The 11,468-nt window shown below is 55.7% G+C and overlaps 1 protein-coding gene across 1 annotated transcript; it reads right to left on the reverse strand.

Annotated features, from left to right (window-relative positions):
- Positions 1-1,160: 1,160 nt before the first annotated feature.
- On the reverse strand, positions 1,161-8,616 carry REM1 (RRAD and GEM like GTPase 1). The gene is made up of 4 exons (XM_075527799.1): positions 8,277-8,616; positions 7,135-7,217; positions 3,917-4,118; positions 1,161-1,432 (listed from the first exon to the last, which is right to left on the reverse strand). The coding sequence occupies exons 1-4, from the start codon at positions 8,614-8,616 to the stop codon at positions 1,161-1,163; spliced, it is 897 nt and encodes a 298-aa protein (XP_075383914.1).
- Between the last annotated feature and the right edge of the window lie 2,852 nt (positions 8,617-11,468).

Here is an 11,468-nt window from a genome sequence, read left to right on the forward strand (position 1 = left end):
AAGTCTATGAATCTAGAATTCCGACCCCCCCACACATACAAAATATGCCAGTGAGAAATGACAGTCGTCTCACTGAATTCCAGTTGTGCCCCACTGTGTCTCTCCCACAAGGAGCCCTGGTGACTTGATGGGTTAAGTATTGGCCTACTAACTGCAAAGTCAGTAGTTCAAACCCACCGGCTGCTCTGTGGGAGAGAGATGAGGCTTTCTGGTGCCAGCTTTCCAGACACACACACACACACACACACACACACACACACACACACACGAGTTCTAAAGGGTTGCTATGGGTTGGAACATCCCACGGCAGGGAGATGGGACTGGTGACGGTGACTCCCTCAAGGGCCCTGGTCGGGCAGTGCATTAATGGTGGAGCTGCTAGCTGCAAGGCCAGTTGCTTGGGGGAGGGGAGAAAGATGTCAAGGTCTAGTCTTGGAAAGCCTCTGGAGCCAGGCTACTCTGTCCTCTAAGATCACTGAGTTGGAATGGACTCCGTGACAGTGGGCTTGTTTTTTTGGGGTGGGGGTGTCTCTGTGGAGGGCCCTGGTAGTGGGTTAACATTGGGCTGTGAACTGAAAGGCCAGTGGAACCCACCACTCAACAGCCTTGGGCAGTTCTACTCGGTTGAACGGGATTGCTGGAAGTCAGAATGGAGTCGGGCAGAGGAAGCTCTCTTTCCGATGGGCGCAGGGATCCTGTACTATTTACCCCGTTCCCAAGGTTGGGGGTGGGGGGGGGGAAGGGCTAAGCACACAATGGGTCTAATTACTTTATTGACTGAACCTGACATTCAGAGCGCTGGCCAAACCTGCCTGCAGCCAGTGGAAAGGGGGGTGAGAGGCCAGGGGGTGGAGGTGCCTAGGAGTCCCTGGGCCGTCAGCCAGGGCTGCCCTTGAGGCTTCTGAGGGTGAGACGGAATCCACGGAGAGGCAAGATTTCTACAAAAGCTACCCACCACGTTAAGACGAACCGAAACGAACTCCCCTACTCTGTGCTCCACCTGGGGCTTCGGCCCCCTCCTCTGTCCAACCGCTCTCCGTTCAGGGGTCGTCCCCGAGGTTGCAAGAACCGAGCAGGCCCACGAAGAGTCTCCGTGCCACCACGCTTTGGGGTCCTGAAGGCACACGGAGCCCAGGATGCGCCCCGTGTCTCGGTCGGGCTCAGAGCACGGCCAGGTTGTGGCAGGACTTGGAGCGGGCCTTGAGTGCCCGGCGCCGGGCGCCGCGGGCGGTCAGCCGGGCCAGGAAGCGGCGAGCGCGCTGGCCGAGACTGGCCCGCCGTCGGGGCGCGGCAGGCTCCGGAGTGGAGCTGCCGCGGCGGCGCAGGCGCAGTTGCCGCACCACGCCCTCGAAGAGCTCGGCCACGTTGTGCTGCAGCGCGGCTGACGTCTCGATGAACTTGCAGTCGAACACGACGGCGCAGGCGCGGCCCTCTGGGAGGGGCGGGGCCAGGTGGGCGGGGCGGGAGGCAAAAAATAGGTAGAAGGAAGATAGAGTCAGTTTCAACTCCAGCACTTTTCTCTGGGCTGCGGCCTGTGTTCCGTAGGCCTTGGGCAGGGGCCCGGGGCGCTCAGAGATAAATCAGACACACAGTTCGCAGAGACCTGTGACTGGTACTTTGACGGCCCCTGGAAGGGTGTGTGGGATTCCCCTCTGGTGCAGCAGAATGAGGAGATGACCCCATAGGGAAGGGTCTTGAACACTATTCTTCTCAGAATTCCCTGGGGGGAAGCTCTGTAAAATGCAGATTCCTGGGTCCACTTGATCCGGTTCGTTAGATTACCCAATCAGCGCTGGGATATCCAATCAGCAAGATCAACCCAGGTTACTCTAGGTTTACTTACTGATCGGTGGTGAATAATCCCACCTTTTTCCCACTGTGGCAACGATTCTGCCACTACGTTTGGCTGGCACCTGCCTCTCCCCCAACCCCATAGTACCTTCCTACGAATCAAAGCCTCTTTTTAAGACTTATAGCCCCTAACAAGGATGGAGTAGCCAGTAAGCAAGGTTAAGTATGGGTCTACCTAATTTGTAGAGAACATTTTCACATGGGAAACTGACATCGGATAAGCCAGCTTTGGAACCTGCATTTCAACAAAAGCTTTTGGTGATGGCTGCTCACCATGAATAGGGAGTCCGTAGTGGTTCCGTGATAGAATCTTTTATCTCCCAAGCAGATTCGATTTCCAGCCAATGCATCCCAAGCACAGCCACCAACTGTCTGACTTGTGTGTTACTATGTGGCTGAAGAGGCATCAGTGGAGCTCCCAGACTAAAGGCACTAGGAAGAAAGGCCTGGAAATCTATTCTACCACATCAATCAATAAAAGCCCTATGGATCAGGTCTTGGAGCACGTGTGGAAACAACAAGTCCATGTGGACTAAAGAACCGTGCAAACATCAGTCTCTACAACCCTGAGACAAGAAGAACTAGATGGTGCCCGGCTACCACCACCAACTGCGCTGAAAGGGATCACACTAGATGGTCCTGGATAGCGCGGGAGAAAACGTGGAACAAACTCAAAACCATACGAAAGACCAGGCTTACTGGTTGGATAGAGGCTGGCAGGACCCCCAAGAGTATGGCCCATACCCTTGATGTCTGGACTCCATTTCACCTTCACGTTAGGCTAATGAACAAGTTCAGATCAAAAGGGCAACATTTAACCAAAGACAAAATTCGGAGGGCTAGGAAAGGAGGAAAAATGGGAATGGAAAGACAGGGAGGAATTGGGGTCAGCGATGGTCCTTTGAGGTGAATGCAATGATCAGTTGAATCAGAATGTAGATGGGCTTGTTGAATGTGAAACCCCTGTCTCCTTGTGAACCTTCACTTAGTTCACATAAGAAGTGAGGGTGACCTCTCCCCACAAACCTTATGGCTCACAATTGCCTGACTTCATTAGACACAGGACAGCCCTGAGACAGGGACTGAGCAGCAGCAACCACCACCACCACAGCCCACTAAGTGTGTGGTCTTCGTCTCCAGCATGCCACTGGGATGGGAGGCAAGGTCTCGGCATCTAGTCCTTACTGCCCGGTGACCTTGTAGAAATGGCTTCCCCTCTGTGGTCATCCGTTCTCCAATTTGCAAACGGGTCGAGTTTGTACTAATTATGGGGCTGGTTAAACTTGGAGAAATGTTGACTTAGATGTTACTCTGTGGCTAGGGCTGTTTAAAGATCTTTAGGACTTCCACTGACACCAAGCATATTAAAATAGCTCGCATCCTGCTTTCCAATATGATTTTTTAAAACATTACAAGTCTTCGTTTGCAGCGGTGGGTTGACTCAACATTACCCTTTTTAGATAACAAAAGTTTTGTGGAATTTGAATTTATACTTAAAAAATGCATTTTGAAGCTCATGACGCTTGCCCCCATCCCCTCCTCACCCCCACCATAGGTCTCAAATGTAAGTCCTTGCAAAGCCTGCAGGCACTGGACCTATCACGCCTAGTGGATAAAGAGTTTCTAACCAAGGGCATGGGAAAGCGATAGATGATTTTTTTTTCTTTCAGGACAGGAGTGGCAAGGTCATATCTGCTTTTGGAAAGCCTTGGCAGGTAGAAGAGAGGACGGGGGCTGGCCTGGCTAGAGGACTGTCCTGGTTAAAGAGGTATCAGGGGAGGGCAAAGGTGGTGGGCACAGAGAGAAGGGAACGTGGGGTTAAGAGTTACATGGATCTGACAGGGCTTTGGTACTGGATGTGTGTGTGTGTGTGTGTGTGTGTGTGTGTAGACAGGAATAGTGCCTCAATTTCAGGCTTAGGCACACAGATGCAAGACTCATATGAAGTTATTATCCACGTGGTCAGGGACCCCTGGCACTGCGATGGAAAGTCCTGGACGAAGAGCAGTGACAACAGGCCTTTGAGGACAATGGGGGAGGAGGGTGGTTGGGGGTGAGGGCTCACCTTCCACAGAGACTTCCCGGCAGCGCGCCAGATCTGCTTTGTTGCCCACGAGGATGATGGGTACGTGGTCTGCCTGGTGTGTTCGCCGCAGCTGAATGCGGAGCTCGGAGGCGCTCTCAAAGCTGCCCCGGTCGGCGATGGAGTACACGATGACATAGGCGCTGCCCACCTGCAGGCACAACTCGTGGCTCCAGCTGTCACCCTGTGGAGGGGGGACCCCAGGCCATCTCCTCAGAGGTGCAGAGCTAGTCCCCTGGGCTGGAGGGGATAGGCTAAGGCTTATTAACCTCGGAACACCGGGGGGACCCATTGTGCTGCCATTCCCAGGGTCACCTCTCGGAGCCTCAGTTTCTCTGCTTGATCAACTGGGCCAATTCACCGTTTCACTGCATTCACCCATCCCATTCCATCATCCCTCCTGTGGACTGCGTGCTGAAGAGGAGAATGTTTACTGTGTCCCTGCCGCCCGCCTGCTAGGGAGGTGTCCGGCTCTGTCTGCTCCCTTCCTCTGCCTGGCTTCTGAGGACAGCCCTCCCCTGTATTGGCCTCTGGGATCCGGGATGAAGAGAAAAGGGGAAGGGAGAGAAGGGAGGCTGGGAGGCTTCAGGAGGAAGCATTTTTCAGGGGCGTTGTGGGGAGGGGTGAAAGGATCTCCGTGGCATGTATTCCACGGCTGCTATTCCAAGGGCAGAGGCAAGGGGGCGTTTTAAGAAGTGGGGTCCTTTCCAGCTATTTGATGCAAAGAAAGAACTTGAGTCATTTTGAGATTTCGTTCGACTTGGCAATCTCTCGTCAGGGAAAGCACGCTGAAATTGGGTCCTTGGGGAAGAACTTTATCAGTGTTTCACGAGACACGGGTCCGGTCCCGACAGCAAAAGCTCTGTTTGTTAGGAGCCATGGGGATGGAGCATTGTCATGTGATAAGTCCCACCAAGCGTGACCAGCGCATTCAGAAGTTCGAGGCAAGTGGTTGGGGGAGTCATGAGCGTGGGGAGGGAGTCCACTTAGCGGAGTGCAGGAGCCACATAGTGGACTAGGGTTAGATTTTAAAGCATGAGCTGCTCCATAGGAAGGAATCGATCTCTCCTCAAAGTTCTTAGCCAGAGCTAAGGTTTCCCTTGTGTCACCCAAGAGTGTTAGAAGCATTGTCGAAGAAGCCAGGAGCGTTTTCTAATAATCTAGTAAGCAACAGGCCTATGAAACCATCAGATTTTATCACGGTCAACATCATTGTCAGAGATATCGCCAACAACCATATCCAGCCATCCGCAGGTCAAAGAACCTTGGGCTGAAGTCAGACAGACACCCACTCTCATTCCGGATGCATTTGATGAAGGACAGGCTTCTTAGTCCTTCTGGGGCCTCAGCTTTCCCATATGCAGCATGGATCCAGACCAGCCATTCATCCCACAAGTATTTGTGGTGGGTTCTATACAAAAAAGCCCGCTGATGCATGAATCAGCGGGTAAGAGTCTCCTCGGATTGTGATTAGACAGAGATTCCAAGATCCTGCTTTCAGAGGTTGTGTTTCCGGAGCTCTGTGGCAGAGTCTGAGAATTTTAGTACTGGCACTGTCCTCCTCAGGTGATCCTGATGGCGACCCCGGCGGCTAGGGCACGCCGGGGGAACCAAACAAAGGCCCATCCACTTGGTCACTTGGTCTGATTCTGCCTCTTGGAGATGAAAGGATTCCCTCTGGCTGGGGATGGAAAGGACAGACGTTGTTCCGATGAGGCTGCCCTTGTGTAGGCCCTCCTGGTCCAGGACATGGACACTCAGCAAGTGTTTCTTAATCCACGAGGAATGATGTGGTGAAAGCTCCGTGGGAGGCTCTCAGGGTGACGCCCCCAAAGCGGGTAGTGTGGGATAATCCCAGTGCCTAAGTGGGCAGGCTCTGGAGTCTTCTGCGAAGGGGCTTCATCTCATCCACGGTAAATGAAATAAAAAGATACGGGATATTTTCCTTGATCTTTTAAAATCCCCCGCCCCACTCCCCGTTAGACATGGATTTGAATCTCACTTGCTACCCAAGAGCTTTGGATTTAAGGCGCCCCACCCCCCCCGAGCTTTGGTGATAGGTTTGTGGGTGGCATGAATGGTTTGTGCTGGACTCATCATCAGAAGGCTGGTGGTCCGAACCCATTCCAGAGACCTGGCGATCTGCTTCCATCAAGATAACAGCCAGGGAAACCCGATGGAGTTCCCCTGCGGCCTGCGGGGTCACCGGGAGTTGGGGTTGACTCGACGGTGATGACTTTGGTGTCTGGTCTGACCTCCAGCCTCCTCGCCGGACCAAGGGGAATGAAAGCACTCCTGGTGCTGTTTTTGTTTGGACCGAGTGTCTGAAGATATGTCCAGAATCGCCAGCGCGTGATGGGGCTCGTCTGGACCTGGGTCCCTTGTTATGCTTTTGAGAAAGACTCAGCCACGTAGCTCCTTCGTTCCTTCTCTGCGTCTGTCACTCCTCTTGCCAGTCACCAGCATTGTCCTCCTGAGTCCCACCCTGAGGGCAGGCATCCCTGGGCATTAGGAGAGTTGGGGTCCCCAATGAATATTACAGCCTTCTCTTTGCTTAGTGGTAGCTCCTGAAACTTCTACAGCCAACACAGGTGACCCGCATCATAATTACGTCATAACAATTCTAACTGCAATGACTACTGTCATATGACTATATGACTATTCTTTATTATTATAATTATAATCATTATTATAATCATAATTATATAATCATTGCATTTCTTTATGGCATGACTCTAGTTTTTCATCTCTACACTGCTCCCTTGACTGAAATCCCATGAGAATGGGGGGAACCCACTTGAGAAGGAGGCAGGAATGATCGACCCATTTATCAGATAAGAGAACACCGAAGCCCAGGGTGAGCTCGTCAGTGAGACAAAGGTACCCACGGGAGAGGCAAAGGAAGGGGGTGCGTCTCAGGCGTTTGGGTGCCAAATCCAGTGTTCCTTCCTCTGTACAATGTAGGTGGGTCAGGCGGGAGGAGGGGCAAGAAGAAGAGTGGAGTGCACAGGCTGGCAGGGACACAGGGAGGGGACTGGTCGGGTTAGAAAAGGGGGTCACAGTCATGAGGTTCTTTCCTTGGGTGGAAAGCTCCGTAGGAGCCATGGGCTTTAGGGAGTGCTGGAGGTAGCCCCCACCCCACCCCTGGTCTGTAACTTCCCAGGAGGACATAACGTCAGCTTGCCTGCCCGGGGCCATACCAGTTTTTCAGCCGCCCAGGTGTCCACAACCACCAGCGTGGTGTCCTCCCCATCCACTGTGAGGGTCCTCTCGTAGACATTTTCTGCAAGTGAGGGAAGAGCCGGCTCTCAGGGAGGGGGGAGGCTTGGGGAGGTACCTCCTCTGCCTGGTGGGGAACCCGTGTCTCCCCAGCTACTCACACAGTCCCTAGCAGACAGGCACTTGGGAGACTTTTGTTGGCTTAGTTGAGTAAGTGAAGGGTGTGATGTAATGGGTGCCACTGAGTCCATGCCAACTCCTAGCCACCCTGTAAACCAGGGTAGACCTACCTCTGTGGGTTTCTGAGACTGTAGCCTCTTAGAGGAGTAGAAAGTCTCATCGTTCTCTCGGAGCGGCTGGTAGTTTTGAACCACTAACCTTGAGGTTAGCAGTTCAATGCATAACTCACTAGGCCACTAGGGCTCTTAAATCAACTGTGGAGTTAAGTCCTCCCAGCCTGCTCTGCCTGGGCTGTGTGCTTTAGGCAGACCGTTCCACTGTCTGTGAGCCTCCAGCTCCCCGCCTGCCACATGTACAGGTGTGCACACGCATACTGCTCAAGAGGGCCTGCTGGAGCCTGCCCCTGCCTTCGCTTTGTTCTTCCTGCCTCACTCCGCTGGCTCGCAGCCGGTCCTGCAGGCACCTGCCTTCATTTCCTTAGGTCCCTGTGCCCTGTCACCCTGTCAGCTTTCCTTGGGCATAAAGGACCCCAGGGCCCGGGCTTGGGAGCCTGACAGTGTCCTCTCCTCTCAGTTTTAGCCTTGCTGCAGGCCCTGGTGGCCGTGGATGGACCTCAGTGGGGCTGGGAGCTGGCCTGAGAATTCCTGAGCTGGGTGGAAGTCCACCATTGCTGACACTCAAGAGACTTGTGGAACTCAGTCTTGCTCCGTTTATGACAATAGAAAATGAATCCGATGCCCGTTATCCACTATAAATTGTCACCCACACCCACCATTCCAGGACTTTCCATCCCCTGGGGCATGGTGCTGGCGGTGCCCTGCACAACTCTGGGAGTACCACTGGCGTCATGCTCTCTGTGCAGTACGCCCCACCCAGCTGAGCTGAGCGGAGGGAGCAGGGCTCCGATGGCTGTGCTGGGCAGCCCAGCCCACAGGGCCCCTACCTCCCAGCTGTTCCTGCAGGTCCCGATCTTGCTTCTCCGCAAAGAGGCTGGCCAGGCTGGTCTTCCCCACCCCGGGGTCGCCGAGCAGCACCACGCGGTAGAGGGCCTCCCAGGAGCCCTCTGAGTCGCTGGATTCAGAGGACCAGCCGCTGGGCCCTGGCGAAGGGGTCCGAGCAGGAGGGTTGAGGGAGACGGACTGGCCCAGCGGCGCATGCTGGGCTTTCGCAGAGGGCTCGGGCCACAGGAGGCCAGGCTGGTGGGCCCGCGGGGACAGGTGCAGTGGCGTGCTGGCTCGGCGGCGCAGGGGCGTCTTGGCTTCCTGCTGGGTGTTTAGTGTCATCCTGTCTGTTCTTCGCTCCTTTCTTCCCGCCTTTCTTGAGAGCTAGGAGGAGGCCAAAGCGCCTGAGTCCTCCTGGGGCGAGTCTGGGCTGGCTTCCTCCAGTGCCCTCCCGCGTCCTGCCCAAATGGGTCGAGGGGCCCCTCAGCTCCGTGGGGGGTGGGGTGGGGCTTTCTGACTTCAGGCCCAGAGCAAACCTGGGACGTGCCCCAAGGATGCCCGTGCAAGCTGTGAACACACACACACACACACACACACACACAAGCTGTGAACACACACACACACAAGCTGTGAACACACACACACAAGCTGTGAACACACACACACACACACACACGCACACACACACACACCCTCTCCCTCCCACTCTTGAGATGCTGCCCCTCGTTCTGCCCAAAGACTCCTGCGTCCTGAATCGCCCAGTTCCTCCTCTGTCCCAGCCGTCTCTCTCGCCAGCGACTTGTGGCTGGGGGTGTGGAGAGGATGGGGGAGTGAGGGGGTGGAGCGGGGGTGGGGTGGGGGGCTTCCTGCTCACTTCTGCTGCCGGATCCCGCGCGGGATGCGAAGGTGGCAGGGCAGGGTGGGCTGGCGCCCCAGAGGGAGAGGGGCCTGGGGGTTCCCTCAGGCTGTAACCCGAGCGCCCCGGTGCCAAGGGAACGGCGTGCCCGGCCCGCCCCCCGTGTGAAAAATTCAGGAGCTGCTGGCGCGACTGCCTTCAGCTTGCGGTCCGTCCGCGTGGGTGCTGCAACCTCTCGGGCCCCACGTTTGGTGCCTGCACCGGGTCCCGGAGGGGCGGTGGGGCGCCATTCGGGTCCCGGAGCAAATGAGCCGTTCCCCGAGCCTGGATCCCTCCCCGCCCCACCAGACCTTCTTAAGTCCCAGGGCCCTGGTTGGGAGCCCCCCCCCATCGCGGGAGTTCCTTGCTCAAGACAACTCAAGCCTCCGGGCTGCGGGTCCAAGGAGGACCTTCCATCCCGTGGCGCAGGTTCGGGGTCCTCCTGGTTCCCGATTGCGCAGAAGGGTCCCCAGTGCAGGCTCCTGGCGAACTCCGCGCCAACACCACGAACTTGGCGGCCGGTTGCGTGGGGCTTTACCTGGGCGTGGGGAAGGGTCCGGGGTCCCGGGTCCCGGGCCGCCTCCTCTGCGGCTGCTCCGGGCTGCACCACCCTCCTCGGCGCACGGCCCGCCCGGCTTGTCCCGCCCGGCCCACTCCAGCCGGCTGGGGGAGGAGCTGCCACCCCCACCCAGCCAGCCCCGCCCCGCTGGGGCAGCCCCGGGTTCCGGCTCCGAGGCCCGGGCGGGCCGCTCACGGACTTTTTGACTTTTCTCTCAGAGCCGCGCTCAGTGGACCGGCCTTAAATCCAATCGGGGCAGAAGAGGTGAGAGAGGAAGGCGGTGTCTGCATTCCTGGATATGGGTCCCCCTCTCTCCCTGCCCCCTCCGCACCCCACATCTATCCACTCCACCAGCCAGCCTCCTCAACTTTGACCACACGATGTGAGCTTGGGAATTGTCCCATCTCAGATCCTCCGGTCCGGCTCCGGAGCGCTCTCCAGGACCCTGCATCTGAAATCATTGCCCCTGGAGACTCTGAAGCAGGCAGCGAGTGGACGCACCGTGAGACATTCTGCTCTGGAGGGGAGCATTGGCTGTGGGAGGTGGCTCCTGAAGGCTCTACCCAGAAGAGTTTGCAAAACCTTTATTTCTTTTTCGCTTTACGTTCATTCACCAAATACCCTCACAAGGGTAGGTAAGTGCCACTTATGTCTTCAGGGCTTCCTGTGCCCAGTGGACTGGCTGCTTCTGTTCCGATGGGCATTAGGCCAGCTCTTGTCCTGTGTCTAGGAGCCCTCGTGGCCAAGTGGATATGTTTTGCGCTGCGATTCGCAAGGCCAGTCGTTTGAAGCCACCAGCAGCCTCGTGGGAGCAAGATGGGGCTTTCCACTCCAGTAAAGAGTCATCGCGTGGGAAACTGGCAGGGACCGTTCCGGCCTGTCCTGTAGGGTCATTCCCAGTGGGCCTCAACTTGATGGACGAGTGTTTCTTTGGGTCTCACCCTGTGCCTAGCACTGCTGCCAGCGCTGTGCCGCATTCATTGGGCAGTCTTTCATCTCCACACAAGGCAAACAGAGGTTTAGTGGCACCTGGGACTCCCAGGTCTTTTCCTTCCTGGCTAGTTCTCCTCAGTCCATGGCTTCCCATCTGTGTTAGTCTAGGTGCATTCGAGAAACAAATCCACAGAAACTCATGTATAAGAGAGAGTTTTATATAAAGGGTAAGTACACATCAAGAAAAAATCCCAACCCGGTGCTGCCCGAGCCCACAAGTCCAACATTAACCCGTATATCCAACACCAATCCACAAAGTCCTCCTCCATCTCACAAAACACACACTATGACGCTGACTGCAGGAGGAAAGCCGAGTCAATGATCGTGTAAGCATCTTAGCGCTGGCAGGGGTCCCCACATGCAGGGGTCCCCACACGGCTGTTCCAGCACCCAGGGCTGCATCGGGGTAGGTCCATGCTGCTTCTCCTTGGGGATGTCTTGCAGGAAGTGAGCCTTGCCAGCTGAAGCAGGGAACTGCTAAGGCAGCTGCACCCTGGTGCGACCATCACAAAGCAAGAGACCGGAGAACTCGAAGGGCGAGGTTCACCAAGCCATTTATCGCTCTGTGGTTCAATTAATCCCACATGTGTTTATTGGCCAGGTTGGCACAATAAACTTTAATGATATTACCATCCTTCCAGGGATGTAGGAGGAAAAAAGTGAACTCTCTCACTGCCTTCAAGTTGATGCCGACCCAGGGAGAGTCTATAGGACAGGGTAGAACTGCCTCTGTGGGTTTCTGAGACT

The sequence above is a fragment of the Tenrec ecaudatus genome, chromosome 12 (assembly GCF_050624435.1).
Source record: "Tenrec ecaudatus isolate mTenEca1 chromosome 12, mTenEca1.hap1, whole genome shotgun sequence".
NCBI classification, from domain to species: domain Eukaryota; kingdom Metazoa; phylum Chordata; class Mammalia; order Afrosoricida; family Tenrecidae; genus Tenrec; species Tenrec ecaudatus.

Coding starts and splice junctions, on each gene's coding strand:
- REM1 (XM_075527799.1), bottom strand. CDS start 8,616: ATGACACTAAACACCCAGCAGGAAGCCAAGACGCCCCTGCGCCGCCGA. Junction 7,218..8,276: donor CCTGCAGGAACAGCTGGGAG/GTAGGGGCCCTG, acceptor CCTCACTTGCAG/AAAATGTCTACGAGAGGACC. Junction 4,119..7,134: donor CCTGGGCGGCTGAAAAACTG/GTATGGCCCCGG, acceptor CCCCCTCCACAG/GGTGACAGCTGGAGCCACGA.